The 16,467-nt window shown below is 44.2% G+C and overlaps 1 protein-coding gene across 1 annotated transcript in view; it reads right to left on the bottom strand.

Annotated features, from left to right (window-relative positions):
• The window catches only part of snrkb (SNF related kinase b), a 39,335-nt gene extending 23,177 nt beyond the window's left edge, over positions 1-16,158 (bottom strand). The window contains exons 1-2 of the mRNA XM_055934432.1: positions 15,740-16,158; positions 3,800-4,519 (exon numbers count right to left, since the gene is read on the bottom strand). Of these exons, the coding sequence (XP_055790407.1) occupies positions 3,800-4,388 (589 nt within the window). The 5' untranslated portion in view covers positions 4,389-4,519; positions 15,740-16,158. The remainder of the gene's footprint in view (positions 1-3,799; positions 4,520-15,739) is intronic.
• Positions 16,159-16,467: the final 309 nt, after the last annotated feature.

Genomic DNA, 16,467 nt, shown 5'->3' with positions numbered 1-16,467 from the left:
TAGAAATCTTTGGTAATTTATTTAAAAAAAAAATATATATATATAGAAATATCACATTTACATAAGTATTCAGACCCTTTACTCAGTACTTTGTTGAAGTACCTTTGGCAGAGATTACAGCCTTGAGTCTTCTTGGGTATGACGTGACAAGCTTGGCACACGTGTATTTGGGGAGTTTCTCCCATTCTTCTCTGCAGATCCTCTCAAGCTCTGTCAGTTTGGATGGGGAGCATCGCTGCACAGCTATTTTCACATCTCCTCAGAGATTTTTGATCGGAATCAAGTCCGGGCTCTGACTGGGCCCCTCAAGGACATTCAGAGACTTGTACTGAAGCTACTCCTGCAATGTCTTGACTGTGTTCTTAGGGTCGTTGTCCTGTCGGAAGGTGAACCTTCGTTCCAGTCTGAGGTCCTGCGCGTTCTGGAGCAGGTTTTCATCAAGGATCTCTATGTACTTTACTCCGTTCATCTTTGCCTCGATCCTGACTAGTCTCCCAGTCCCTGCCATTAAAAAACATCCCCACAGCATGATGCTGCCACCATCATGCTTCACCGTAGGGATGGTGCCAGGTTTCCTCCAGATGCGATGCTTGGCATTCAGGCCAAATAGTTTAATCTTGGATTGATCAGACCAGAGAATCTTGTTTCTCATGGTCTGAGAGCCTTTAAGTGCATGTTGGCAAACTCCAAACAGGCTGTCATGTGCCTTTTACTGAGGAGTGACTTCCATCTGGCCACTCTACCATAAAGGCCTGATAGGTGGAGTGCTGCAGACATGGTTGTCCTTCTGGAAGGTTCTCCCATCTCCATAGAGGAACTCTAGAGCTCTGTTAGAGTGACCATTGGGTTCTTCAATCAATTGAATTTACCACAGGTGGACTCCAATCAAGTTGTACAGTAGAAACATCTCAAGTATGATCAATGGAAACAGGATGCACCTGAACTCAATTTAGAGTCTCAAAGCAAAGTGAATACTTATGTAAATAAGGTATGTTTTTTGTTATTACAGTTGCAAAATTTTCTAAAACCCTATTTATGCTTTTTCATTATGGGGCATTGTGTGTAGATGTTTTTGAATCCATTTTATAATAAAGCTGTAACAAAATGTGGAAAAATTCAAGGGGTCTGAATACTTTCCGAAGGCACTAAATATAATCGTACGTGCACACACACACACACACACACACACACACACACACACACACACACACACACACACACACACACACACACACACACACACACACACACACACACACACACACACACACACACACACAGCAGGCCTTGTCCCAGCTTGACTTCAACAGCCTGTCAGATAACATCAGGGACAAGGTGATACTAGAAACAAGGTCTATTCAGCCACATGGTGTGTGTGTTGTTTCCCAGGCTCATTGACTGGGCTCAAACCAGGTTAATGCCCCAAACCTGACCTGTGCCGTATGTTGGGTGTGGAATGGGACCTTTCTCTGTGCCAGACACTGCAGTGCCCAACATGCCACACAATCTGATTATACCACTGTGAGCCTCAACCCACTGGGCAGACTGCCACTGGTCAGTCGCACACACAACACCAAGGCCACCCACGTGCAATAGGTCAAAATATTTGGGATTTTACAGTAGTTCCATTGCCTTGCGAGCCAATAAGCTTGTTTTGATGTAATTATCAAAATGTGTGCCAGATGTGTTTGAGGTTAATCAACCCGTATTAACCAGAGGGATAAAATAAAATCTGCTCTGATTTACTTGAGCTTCCACTACAAATGTAGGTGAGAACTGTCCACGCATTATTGCACGTGCCCACAGTGACACACATAGGACTGATCAGAGAATATACTGGAGCTCCAGTGATCAGAGAATATACTGTGGCTCCAGTGATCAGAGAATATACTGTGGCTCCAGTGATCAGAGAATATACTGTGGCTCCAGTGATCAGAGAATATACTGTGGCTCCAGTGATCAGAGAATATACTGTGGCTCCAGTGATCAGAGAATATACTGTGGCTCCAGTGATTGTCACCAGTGTCCCAGCTACAATAGTCTCTATTTGAGGTGTGGAAGTTAAAGCCAGGTACTGGTGAATGTGGTGGTTGTGTTGTGGTTGTGTCTTTAGTTTCAGTGCACATGCCTAAACCCCTGCGGTCCCTCTGCAGTGGGAAGCCCACTTAGCTTTTGGCACCTGGCAGGCTGAGCTGGATCTCAGAGGAGTCTGACCCAGTTAGGGACTGGCACACTCCCAGCACCCCACTGCATAAAGCCCAGTCAGTATGACTGTAGTCTGTATTACCAGCCCTGCATAGGTCACATGGCTGCTTGAGAACAGTCTCAACTATATGTTCTATAGTATGTAGCCATAGGGGATATTCAATACTTTCCGTAGCGCACATCTTCATTCATTCACATGGCCCATCAGCAGTTATGATTAAGGAATGTACATGACCATGCATCTGCGCACTAGAAGAGTGTTGTGCCGACATGAGGTATGAATCTGATTTGAGTCTCTCTAAACTGTGATCCTGTCAGGTGTTCCCTGGCCAGTGGCTATTACCTAACAGGTCTAATAGGGTTACTGGATTACTCACTGCTAAAAACCCAAGGAATAACTCTGCACTCGCTCTTCTACTATCGCTCAGTGTTCTGCTAGGGTATTAATGACACCACAACACTTTCCACATGTTAAGATGTCATGGTGCATTTTCACAACAACAGTCCATTTCCCTGTAGCAGATGAATGAGGTGCAGCCAGATGTTTATATCTGGGGCAGGCCAGGAGTGTGTATTTGGGGCATGCTTACGTCTGGAATACTACAGAACTGGAGACATTGTACATTTACTCTCGCTGCACTACTCTCCACTGATTTAATTTCATTGAAGAAAAATCCAGATACAACCCTGTCTGTCTGCGGCAAACAAACCAGACTAAAAACAACATCAGTGGGCAGACAGGCTGAACTGTAAGTGGAAAACCACAATCCTCCTACCCTGACACAGAGACAACTATCCCCCTGGCTCTAGGCTTTAAAGATGGAATTGGCAGTAGGGGGAAACAGCGCCACTGACCGCCCCACCACCGTTGTTATTTTTGCCGAGCTGAGGTAAAAAATATAAAGTGTGATACATATTGTGCTCTTCTATCACGCGTGCAATGATGTCCGAGGGGGGGAGACTGTGTTCGTTGTTTACAGTAACTTTTGTTGTTGTAATATCGCAAACAGACATGGCTATTTCCCCATTAAGGATTCCAGGTTTAAGCCCTGCATGTACACAGCTTCACTGTCCCTGCCCTGGATTAAAGCCCTGTGTGGATTGCTTCAACAACACCGCCCATCCACACGCAAATTACATTTCCATTCCAGATTCCATGCAGCCCAGAGAGTAGTCCATCTGTTCACGTTTGTGTGTGTATGTTGGGTGAGCTAGAGGAATGCCTGCCTGACTGATAGATCCACAGGCAGTACCACAGACACACCCATGTTCATCTCTCCAGCTTTATCTTCGTCTCAGGGGATTTATGGTAATTCTGTGTAGCTCAATGGCTTAGCCTTAGAGGGACCTGAATCTATATATGTGGTCTTACGGACAGAATATAATAAAAAAAACTCAGTGAATCATGTATTTGTCTGCAAAATGAGTCACACGCAAACAATGTTCTATTTATTTTATCTTCACATTTCATCACTTGACCCTTCCGATGAAGAAAACCGCCAGCCAGCCAAACAGCCATACAGACAACCAGATGAACAGACAGACCCCCTGCCCAACCAGACACGCCCCCGTCCCGGTCCCCCATTTGTCTTACCTACTGCCGGAGCGTCATACTCCTCTCCCAGCAGGATTTCTGGGGCGGAGTAGGCCAGCGAGCCACAGCTGGTCATCAGCATGGTCCCGGGCTTGAAGAGGTTGCTGAAGCCGAAGTCGGTCAGCTTGACGGTCCCCTGCTGCCTGAAGAACACCACGTTCTCTGGCTTGAGGTCTCGGTGCACCACGTGGAGCCGGTGGCAGTAGGAGATTGCTCGGACGATCTGGGCAAAGTGAACTTTAGCCGTGTCCTCAGCCACGCCACCCTCGTGGCGCAAGATGTAGTCATACATGTCTCCTCCATCGCCCAGCTCCAAGATGAGGTAGAGCTTGTTGGCAGTGTCGATGACCTCGTAGAGCCGCACCACATTGGGATGCTGCACCAGCTTCATACAGCGCACCTCTTGCAGCAGGTGGCCCGTCGCCATGGCGTCCAGCTTGGTCTTGTCGATCACCTTGACCGCCACCAGCTGGCCTGTGAAGACGTGGCGTGCCAGCTTGACAACAGCGAAGTGGCCTTTACCCAGCGTGCGATCCAGGTCATAGAGGCCGGCGATCTTGCCCTCGTAGCCGCTCTTGGAGGCAGCCATGTCTGGGTGGGGCAGGGCAGAGACGGGGTGAGGGGAGTGGTGTGTTGGTGCTGGAGGCAGTCTCAGTCTGGATGAGAGGCCTTGGAGGGGTCTTGAAGCTCTATGGAGGGCTCTCTCTACTGATGCATTACCTGGACAAACAGAGAAGATGTGAAACAGAGTTGTGCTTGATATCAAACGAGATGGAGGAGGGATAAACTAAAACCTATATACTTTGAGCCTTATATCTCAATGTATTGGAATTTCTTCAGCCTTGCAGTCTGTTGCAGCTAGGGTCCTTATTCGAGTGCGAGTGCTCTGATCAGTGGTACAGATTGAGTGCTCATTGTGTGGACTGCCATTAAAGTACTGCTACGGTAGCACACACACATTATGCAACGGCTTTCAACAAGCTATTCATTGTAGAGGTCTATACATTTGTGCAAACTATATTACAATATGAACAGAATCTACTTTTACAATCTTGAAACTAATTTTAGTAGTTATAGTGGCTGGCCATCGTCAAAATGTATGCAATAGAGAATTTAAGCTTCAGAACATTTGTCAAAATTTCCTGGCTGCACTTCATCCTCATTTCCAGTTTCTCACACAGACTGTCCCGTCATTGAACCTATATGTGTACATGCGTGTGTGTACAGTAGGCCTACACAGTGACCTGACAGACAGGTTAGGGAAGTGTTCCTATCAACATAAGGGAGTGGAAGCATCAAGCAGGAAGTAGCCTCATCGACAAACACAGACAGTTGAAGAGGCCATGTTACGACAACTAAAAAGTTTTTTTCTGTGACACCTTATGCCATTAAAACAATCTCAAATCCCTTAATGGCATCATAAACACCCAAGCAACCTTCTGTGCCTCACAAGTTGCAACGGTCCAAGAATCCCAGAGGACTTTCGAAGGCAGCAGGAAAGGAGGCAGAAAGAACAACAGAACAGGCGTCACTATTGTAGTGCTCTAGGCATAGATACACATAACTGTGAGGATAATAGCCAGGACAGGAGAGAGGAAAAGCTAGAATAAACAGAGATTGAGTTGGGGAAGGGCTCGATGGAGGAGGGTGGCAGATACAGACAAGGTTGGAAGGGATAAAGGCTATGGATGTTGAGTGTGTTTAGGGAATTAGTGGCAGGGAGTCAGATAACAGCAATCCTGCAAAAATGGTATGGATCAATATCTGTAATGGGATATCATAATTTGTTTGTGTGGGTGTATCGCAGTGTGGGTGCAAGTGTGAGTGTGTGTGTATCGGGGTGTGTGTGTGTGCATGCGTTTGTGTGTGCGCGTTCGTGCAAGTGTGTGTGCGCGAGTTTGTGCCTGTCTGTGTAACTGAATGGTTAAAGAGCAACTGCCCCTAAACTTCTCATTTATAAAACAGTCTGTGGCATTAATATGTGCCATTAATTAGACTACAAACGTGTAAATAGGATAATTTTGGTCAAAGTCAGTCTCATCCAAAACAGAGTTTGTGAGACTTGTGATCGTGACTGCCTCACAATGTAAATTAAGGTTGGGTTTGGTTCAATCCCGCCCACACCCACAGCTGGCAGCACACAAGTAATCATCAATTCGAGGTGCTGATACCTGTGGTAAATTTAAATTTGGGTTGACTTTGGATATCCCTATGGGGCTAGTTAGGGACCATCGGTCAATTACACAATATACATGGGACAATATGTTAAAATTCCAATAGCGTTAAATTTCGATGACTTAAAAACATCAAACCAACTATAAATTGGAGAAATGCATATGCAAATATTGAACGCATTTAATGAGAACTAAAAGGTGAACAACATAAAATATTGCCTCATTTACATTGTGTAATTTTATTGACGATCCCTAACTAGCCCTGGAGAAAGGCTATCTAAAGTCAAACAAACTTTGCCACGGTCGCACACCTGCCGGCTGAAGCTAATTAGCTAAATCATTTTGCAAACTCTTCCCACTTGCAAACACACACAACAAACCAGACCCCGAGACCAAGACACACATTTCTTAATGAACCATATCTAAAAACGAGGCCAAATCAGGAAGTGCAGTCGCCCTTTAATGAGAAGCAGAAGGGTTGGAGAGAGAGCAGGCCTTCTCACATGTGTCTGAGTGCAGAGTCCTTGGAGGAACATGTGCAGACAGACACAGAGCTCTGTCTGCAGAAATCAATGCTGCTAATTATTGACCTACCCACAGTATGATGGGCGTCTGATGGCCAAGTCTCAGGACTCTCTCTCTCTCTGCAGCATAGCAGACACCCAGACCTTTAGCCAACAAGAAACAGTCTTATAACATAACTTGTGTATAATGCTAAAGAAACGTGACAGTGGATCTTCATATTTACACTGTATTTTTGTTGCCACTGCAAAGCTGGACAACTGAACTTATAGCTAACCTACCTGAAGCATTGTGGGACTCCATTAGGGTTAGGGGGTATTATTACCAGAAGTGCACGCAAAGGGCGCTATTTTAAAAACCTAAAAATGATTAGCTCTCTCATAGTTATACTTCACTTATAAGCAGTGGCGCGGCGCGCACCCCTAGCGGGAGCTGTGGGGGTGCGTGCTGTGCCACCAAAAATTATAAAAGAGCAGTGTCCCTGAACCAAAAAACTATACAAATAAAGCTTTTGTTTTTAATGCACAAAACAATTTAAGCAATAGGGAACTTGATCCAGGAGGGGATTTAATGTCTCTACTGTAACCAAGAAGCTTGATCTTGACATCTAGCCACATATCAAGTTAGCAAATGCATAGCTGGAGGCCTGAGCAGCATATCATGTATTTGACACCTCTTAGATTTATTATAGTTATATACTTAACATAGTTAGAAGGAGTGGCGTGGCATGCCCCCCCCCACCCCCCCCCCCCCCCCCCCCGGGTGCCCCCAAATTTTACAAATGTAAATGTGTTTTTTTATGGTTTTGAAAATCATACCGTTAGTAACTCAAAATATACCGTTTATACCATATACTGAGGTATCAGCCAAGCCTAGAATCAATCATTGTTAGCTGAACTGTGTATACATACACTAGAGCTGTGTTCGAATACTCATACTAACCGCACTATTTATGAAGTAAATTGAGTATGTAGTATGGTTATTGGTCATAGTATGGATATAGTTAGTATGCCAAAAGTTCCCGGATGTCGTACTAAATTCACTAAAATACGAAGTATACAAGCAGTGGACACTATTTCTCTGCTTTTAGGCCCCATAATGCAATTATTCAGAAAATGAGCGTAGCTTCACAACGTTTTCAGATTTTAAGAAAATGGCAGAAAATATGCAGCCGAAGTCCGACGAGAGCATATACAAATTCATTGCTTTAACGAATTATGATCAGTGTTAAGACAACGTTGAGCGACGTAATGCCTTTTCAAATAAGTTACACGTTATGTTGGCTGACAATTTGTTAGCTACGCTATCCTTACGAACCGCATAGCATATCATTACAGCAGTATGTACCGGTGTTAGCTAGCTACTTAAAGTAATGTTAGTTGGCTACTAATACATCAGACCTTCCAGTATATTAACTATATGCTAACTACCTTGATTGACGTTGATTGACAATCAAACGTTGATTGACTTGATTATCCATGTCACGCTTAGCTAAGTGGTCTAGTCGTTGTGCGTTCTCAATGGACAGTGTTAATTTGTTCTGGCTATCTACTCTGATTTCAGAGCACTCTCGTCTGAGTGTGCCAGAGCACAGAATAATTCAAATCAAATCAAATGTTTCTTGTCACATACACATGGTTAGCATATGTTAATGCAAGTGTAGCGAAATGCTTGTGCTTCTAGTTTCGACCATGCAGTAATATCTAACAAGTAATCTAACAATTCCACAACAACTACCTTATACACACACAAGTGTAAAGGTGTCACGTTCCTGACCTATTTCTGTTAGTTTGTTATATGTGTTAGTTGGTCAGGACGTGAGGTTGGGTGGGCATTCTATGTTTTCTGTTTCTATGTTGGTTTATGGGTTGCCTGGTATGGCTCTTAATTAGAGGCAGGTGTTTGGCGTTCCTCTAATTAAGAGTCATATTTAGGTAGGTGTTTTCACAGTGTTCGTTGTGGGTGATTGTCTCCTGTGTTTGTGTATGGCGTTACGCCACACGGGACTGGTTTCGGTTTGTTTGTTCAGTGTCATTTATGTGTAGGCTTTTTTCCCTGTTCGTGCGTTCTCGTGTTTTATGTGAGTCCGTCGTTCAGATCTGTCTACACCGTTTATTTGTTTTGTTAGTGTATTAGTCGAGTTCGTGTTTTTCGTTAATAAATAATGTCTACAAACTCAGCTGCATTTTGGTTCGATCCCTGCTCCTCCTCTTCTGATGAAGAGGAGGAGGAAAGCCGTTACAAAAGGAATGAATAAGAATATGTACATAAAAATATATGAATGAGCAATGGCCGAACAGCATAGGCAAGATGCAGTAGATGGTATAGAGTACAGTATATACATATGAGATGAGTAATGTAGGGTATGTAAACGTTATATAAAGTGGCATTGTTTAAAGTGACTAGTGATACATTTATTACATACATTTTTCCATTATTAAAGTGGTTAGAGATGAGTCAGTATGTTGGCAGCAGCCACTCAATCTTAGTGATGGCTGTTTAACAGTCTGATGGTCTTGAGATAGACTGAAAAACAGCTTCTCTCTGTCCCCGCTTTGATGCACTTGTACTGACCTCGCCTTCTGGATGATAGCAGGGTGAACAGGCAATGGCTCGGGTGGTTGTTGTCCTTGATGATCTTTTTGGCCTTCCTGTGACATCTGGTTGTGTAGGTGTCCTAGAGGGAAGGTAGTTTGTCCCCGGTGATGCGTTGTGCAGACCTCACTACCCTCTGGAGAGCCTTACGGTTGTGGGCGGAGCAGTTGCCGTACCAGGCGGTGATACAGCCCGACAGGATGCTCTCGATTGTGCATCTGTAAAAGTTTGAGTGTTTTTGGTGACAAGCCGAATTTCTTCAGCCTGCTGAGGTTGAAGAGGCGCTGCTGCGCCTTCTTCACCACACTGTCTGTGTGGATGGACCATTTCAGTTTGTCCGTGATGTGTACGCCGAGGAACTTAAAACTTTCCACCTTCTCCACTACTGTCCCGTCGATGTGGATAGGGGGCTGCTCCCTCTGCTGTTTCCTGAAGTCCACGATCATCTCCTTTGTTTTGTTGACATTGAGTGTGAGGTTATTTTCCTGACACCACACTCCGAGGGCCCTCACCTCCTCCCTGTAGGCCGTCTCGTCGTTGTTGGTAATCAAGCCTACAACTGTAGTGTCGTCTGCAAACTTGATGATTGAGTTGGAGGCGTGCATGGCCACGCAGTCATGGGTGAACAGGGAGTACAGGAGAGGGTTGAGAACATACCCTTGTGGGGCCCCAGTGTTGAGGATCAGCGGGGTGGAGATGTTGTTTCCTACCCTCACCACCTGGGGGCGGCCTGTCAGGAAGCCCAGGACCCAGTTGCACAGGGCGGGGTCAAGCTTAATGACGAGTTTGGAGGGTACTATGGTGTTAAATGCTGAGCTGTAGTCGATGAACAGCATTCTTACATAGGTATTACTCTTGTCCAGATGGGTTAGGGCAGTGTGCAGTGTGATTGCGATTGCGTCGTCTGTGGACCTATTGGGGCTGTAAGCAAATTGGAGTGGGTCTAGGGTGTCAGGTAGGGTGGAGGTGATATGGTCATTGACTAGTCTCTCAAAGCACTTCATGATGACGGAAGTGAGTGCTACGGAACGATAGTCATTTAGCACAGTTACCTTCGCTTTCTTGGGAACAGGAACAATGGTGGCCCTCTTGAAGCATGTGGGAACAGCAGAATGGGATAAGGATTGATTGAATATGTCCGTAAACACACCAGCCAGCTGGTCTGCGCATGCTCTGAGGACACGGCTGGGGATGCCCTCTGGGCCGGCAGCCTTGCGAGGGTTAACAATGTTTGAATGTTTTACTCACGTTGGCTGCAGTGAAGGAGAGCCCGCAGAGTAAGGTGTTCTCTCAGTTGTGGCTGGAAGTAGCTAGCAAGCTAGACAACGTTAGCCAGTTAGCTTGGGTGCTTGACTGCTGTTGTGAGGTCAGAACGCTCAGATCAACCCTACTCCTCGGCCAGAGCGGCAGGAGTGGGCTCTGAACGCTCCGAGAGCAAAACGCTCTGAATTTACGAACGCACAATCTGACAACGCTCTGAATTTACGAACACTCAGAGTGCACTCTGGCACTCCAGATTGATTTTACGAACACACCCGAAGTGGTATGATGTCTAGCTAGTAATTGGTTATGCTAACAAGCTAGCAAGAGGTTGCACAGCAACAGCATCAACTTCTGGTAGACAGGCAAAGCGCTAGTCTTCTCAACTAAAAGGATACTGTTTGTTTACAGTATACTAAAATGAACTAATAGTATATAGTATGTAGTATATACTCATTAAGTAAGCTAGTGTGGGTATTCAAACACATCACTGTACACAGAAAGGCAAACTCACTTGTGCATTCAAATGAACACAGCCACACAAACACAATGTGTGTGACTTGCCTCAGGATCTGTCCTTGGGATAGAGCTTTTATGTTACCATCTGAGAGATGCAGCAGCAGTTATGCTAAACAACACTCAGTGGACAAGCTGTGCTGTGGTAGACTGTAAAAGAGAGGGGGAGTGAGAGAGAGAAAGAGACAGGAGGGAGAGATGAGAGAGAAAGTGAACAGGAGAGAACAGAGAATGAGAGAGTTAAGGATAAGGCCATCCTCCTATTCACTGTGGCTTTCACTGCCTCTCTTGTCAGTTACCAAAGCAGAACAGGTCTTAAACAGACTGCTGCTTCCTACAGGGAGCAGGGAGGGAACAACACTGTTTCCTTCTGATAGTGTTCACACCGGGAAAAGGCTTCCGCTGGGGAGATTACTTTTACAGTTATAAAAACACACAGACACACACACCGACAAACTAACACATACATACATACACTCTCACGCACACACCCACACGCCTACAGGTGCACGTACACACATACACAAATAAACAATGCCAAGGCATCATGATTTTAGTACACTCAGCATATTTCTTTGCAAACAAAAAGGATCTCACATCTTGAGCCAATTGGTTAAAATATATATTGTGCTGGTGCTAGCTGAGCAGAAAAGGCAGAGAACACATTCTACCTAAGTGAACATTCCAGACAAACAACAATAGAAGGGCCACACTTAAAGATGCACGCAGGGATCTTAAGCACAAGAAATGTGTAACATATTGCACAAATTGAGTTTGTAACATATCACACGAATTGCAAAATAAAACGGACGATGTAGTACACAATTGGGTGACACAGTACACAAAAAAAGGGGATCCATTTTGGCTCAAGGGCACCACTTTCAAAACTACTGGCTGAAATTATACAAAAGTTTGAGAGTGCATCTTTAACACAAGGACAAGGGTGAATATGGACCCATGCACTGCCACACACACACCCACACACACACACACACACAGGGTACAGCTGGGTAGGATTATGGTGTGAGAGAAGCATAACAAGAGAGGTGCAAGGGGATGACTCATTCAGTTTCTTATCAGAGGGTAGAGTAGAGAGTGAGAGGATAGGGATGGAGAGGGGAAAAGGGAGGGAGGAGGAAATGGAGTCAGGATAGTGAAGGGGAAAATGGAGGGAGGGGTGATGGAGGAACAGAGTGGGGTTTCCTTAGGTATGATCTCATCTCACTTGTTCCCATCATGCAATATTCAACATGGTGAGGTCCACATGGGAATAGGGGAGCAGAGACTTGAGAGAGCACTCTCTCTTCTGAATTCTCAATTCACTCATTACAACAAAGTAGATTCAATTCCACACTCATTCCCAGCATTTAAACTCATCACATATTTAACTCCTCCATTATCTCTGTCTCTCCCTTTGTATGGAACAGCATTTTAATATTAATCTAAATACAATTGGGAGGGGAAGTACAGTGTTGAGTGGGTTGTGTCTTAAATAGAGGTCGGCCGATTAATCGGAATGGCCGATTAATTAGGGCCGATTTCAAGTTTTCATAACAATCGGAAATCGGTATTTTTGGACACTGATTTGGCCATTTTTTTTTTACACCTTTATTTAACCAGGCAAGTCAGTTAAGAACACATTCTTATTTTCAATGACGGCCTAGGAACGGTGGGTTAACTGCCTTGTTCAGGGGCAGAACGACAGATTTTTACCTTGTCAGCTCAGGGATTCAATCTTGCAACCTTACGGTTAGCTAGTCCAACGCTCTAACCACCTGCCTTACATTGCACTCCACGAGGAGCCTGCCTGTTACGCGAATGCAGTAAGAAGCCAAGGTAAGTTGCTAGCTAGCATTAAACTTATCTTATAAAAAACAATCAATCAATCAATCATAATCACTAGTTAACTACACATGGTTGATGATATTACTAGTTTATCTAGCGTGTCCTGCGTTGCATATAATCGATGTGGTGCGCATACGCGAAAAAGGACTGTCGTTGCTCCAACGTGTACCTAACCATAAACATCAATGCCTTTCTTAAAATCAATACACAAGTATATATTTTTAAACCTGCATATTTAGTTAATATTGCCTGCTAACATAAAAAAAAAATAACTAGGGAAATTGTGTCACTTATCTTGCAACAGAGTGAGGGTATATGCAGCAGTTTGGGCCGCCTGGCTCGTTGCGAACTGTGTGAAGACTATTTCTTCCTAACAAAGACAGCCAACTTCGCCAAACGGGGGATGATTTAACAAAAGCGCATTTGCGAAAAAAGCACAATCGTTGCACAACTGTACCTAACCATAAACATCAATGCCTTTCTTTAAATCAATACACAGAAGTATATATTTTTAAACCTGCATATTTAGCTTAAAGAAATCCAGGTTAGCAGGCAATATTAACCAGGTGAAATTGTGTCACTTCTCTTGCGTTCATTGCACGCAGAGTCAGGGTATATGCAAAAGTTTGGCCCGCCTGGCTCGTTGCGAACTAATTTGCCTGAATTTTACGTAATTATGACATAACATTGAAGGTTGTGCAATGTAACAGGAATATTTAGACTTATGGATGCCACCCGTTAGATAAAATACGGAACGGTTCCGTATTTCACTGAAAGAATAAACGTTTTGTTTTCTAAATGATAGTTTCCGGATTCGACCATATTAATGACCAAAGGCTCGTATTTCTGTGTGTTATTATGTTAGAATTAAGTCTATGATTTGATATTTGATAGAGCAGTCTGACTGAGCAATGGTAGGCAGCAGCAGGCTCGTATGCATTCATTCAAACAGCACTTTTGTGCGTTTTGCCAGCAGCTCTATCAACTCCCGAGATTGGGCTGGTGTTTATGACTTCAAGCCTATCAACTCCCGAGATTAGGCTGGTGTAACTGATGTGAAATGGCTTGCTAGTTAGCGGGGTGCGCGTTAATAGCGTTTCAAAAAAAGTGACATCACTCGCTCTGAGACTTGGAGTAGTTGTTCCCCTTGCTCTGCTTTTGTGGAGCGATGGGTAACGATGCTTCGAGGGTGGCTGTTGTCTATGTGTTCCTGGTTCGAGCCCAGGTAGGAGCGAGGAGAGGGACGGAAGCTATACTGTTACACTGGCAATACTAAAGTGCCTATAAGAACATCCAATAGTCAAAGGTTAATGAAATACAAATGGTATAGAGAGAAATAGTCCTATAATTCCTATAATAACTACAACCTAAAACTTCTTACCTGGGAATATTGAAGACTCATGTTAAAGGGAACCACCAGCTTTCATATGTTCTCATGTTCTGAGCAAGGAACTTAAACGTTAGCTTTTTTATATGGCACATACTGCACTTTTACTTTCTTCTCCAACACTTTGCTTTTGCATTATTTAAACCAAATTGAACATGTTTCATTATTTGTTTGAGGCTAAATTTATTTGATTGATGTATTATACTAAGTTAAAATAAAAGTGTTCATTCATTATTGTTGTAATTGTCATTATTACAAATAAATAAATAAATAAAATGTAAAAAAAATAATCGGCCAATTAATCGGTATAGGCTTTTTTTGGTCCTCCAATAATCGGTCGACCTCTTGTCTTAAATATCCTTATATCTGTCTATCCTTATCTTCCTTCCCGCATGACTAGGGCCCAAAGTTTGGTCACGGACAGTCAAATCAATATGGTGGACACCTATCCAGTCCTTTCACCTATCAGTGGTAATGAGAGAGCGGAGTTGAGGACAGCGTGGCTATCAAGGCCTACCGAGACACATAGTTAGTTGATGTGTTGAGCAGCACACGCTCTGTTCCCTTATGCAGCAGATCGAAGCACTAACAGAGGCTGTGTGCTGAGACTGGCTGCTGCAGGGCCTGTGTGACCTGGCTGCTCTCCCTTCTTTCCTGTCCCCTCTCTCTCCCCCAGGCTCTCCCCATGACCCAGGGGACACAGCGCAGGCAGAGGACAATCTGTCTCGTCCCGGAAATGTTTTAAAAATAAACTGAGGACAAGAAGCAGTAACTTGTACACATGCCAATAAGCCCTCACACACACATGCACTCTGACTGTATACACACAAACACATGCGTGTTCCCTCAATTATCAACTCTATAGGTTCGAGTTAACTTTCCTCTGCTATTCAATCACCCCATCTGTATTCCTGTCCACCCTCTCCCTCTCTGGTTGGTGGTCCTGTGATGACTCAGAGTTGACCCATGCTCCATGGTTTCCCTGGAGAAGCCAAGGCAATAAAAAGACAAGGTGCAGGCCAGGATCCAGCTCTCTTGTTACAGTAACGACCAATAGGCTACAGAGTTATCAGTGTTCACACAATGCACTGTGAGATGCCACCGGACTTGCTACCCCCCTAACAAAGGACAACACACACAGAACGCATTAACAATAATTTTACTCATCATCCCCTGTACTACAATCATCATCATCTTTCATTATGGGATCATGAACATCAACAGCTCTTTACATGCATTAAAGCATTCAAAGTTTCAGCTAAACTTGAATAGGAATCTGGGTATTAGAGCGGATGGATCGATCATCAGTCAGTCAGTGTAATTTTCTGTGAAAGCTGTGAGCGCATATGGCTAGATATCAAAATGCAAATAACAATTGTCCCATTGTCCCCACGTAGATTAATATAAGCAGCACAACAGCCCAGCGTAAACACTTGCTTTCGACTGGTAAACTTCCACTCCGCAACTGCAGTCCTGAGTTCGCAAAATACGCATCTACTACGCATCTGATGAAATGCACAAAAATAGACATGTCGTAAACATCCGCGGTCTGACAATAACATTCTAACCAAAGATGATGATTCTAAAATTGCTAAAAGATTGAGAATATTGCTACCTTAAAAGGTTACAAAAATAACTTACCATTGAGAGGAAAATGCGTTATCCTTGAGGCTTGTGGAGCGACCTGCCTCTGTAAACAGCTTGGCACTTCTTGCTATTCCAATACTACTTGATGAGTTAGAATCGTAAAGCTATTGGTTTCCAATATTTTCCCGACGTCCTGTTGTGTTCACTGTGCCAGTTGCGTGTGTATGCCCCGATTTCTCCGAAAGGACGAGGCAACAGGGATGGATGGTCGATGCTGCGAGTGCGCCTCTCTGCAGTATTCGCCCATTCATTCACTGTCTGATCGGCTCTGAGAGCTGGCCTGCTACTGACGTCAAAGCATTCCAGCTTACTCGCGTCCTCTGCGGCCGATGTTCTCTCCCAGTGCGCGAGAGGAAGGGCTGAGGGCCTATACAGGGAAAAAAATGTCTGTTCTGAAGTCAAGAGAGGAAGACTATTATGCAATGCAACAGCCAGCGTGTCACTGTCTATAATTAGGTAGGCTGAGGAAAGCAAGAAACAATGGGGATAATACTCACATATTACTCACATATTTCTATGGGTTGAGGCAGAGTGGCCTATTAGTGGAGGCCTTTCAACCACATCACATTAGGCCAACTGTAGCCTTTAGCAATGATTCATAACTACAAAGGCTTTTTACAAATTGTAATTCTTTAGAATGCCTTTGCAGAGAAATAATGAAAACACGTTCTCTTGAGTCAGTATGGCTACTGTAGCCTATGATAAATGACACAAGATTATCC

Source organism: Salvelinus fontinalis, chromosome 9 (genome assembly GCF_029448725.1).
Source record: "Salvelinus fontinalis isolate EN_2023a chromosome 9, ASM2944872v1, whole genome shotgun sequence".
Lineage (NCBI taxonomy): Eukaryota > Metazoa > Chordata > Actinopteri > Salmoniformes > Salmonidae > Salvelinus > Salvelinus fontinalis.
Note: the sequence above shows the minus strand (reverse complement) of the source record. Positions and strands in the feature narration are given on the sequence as shown.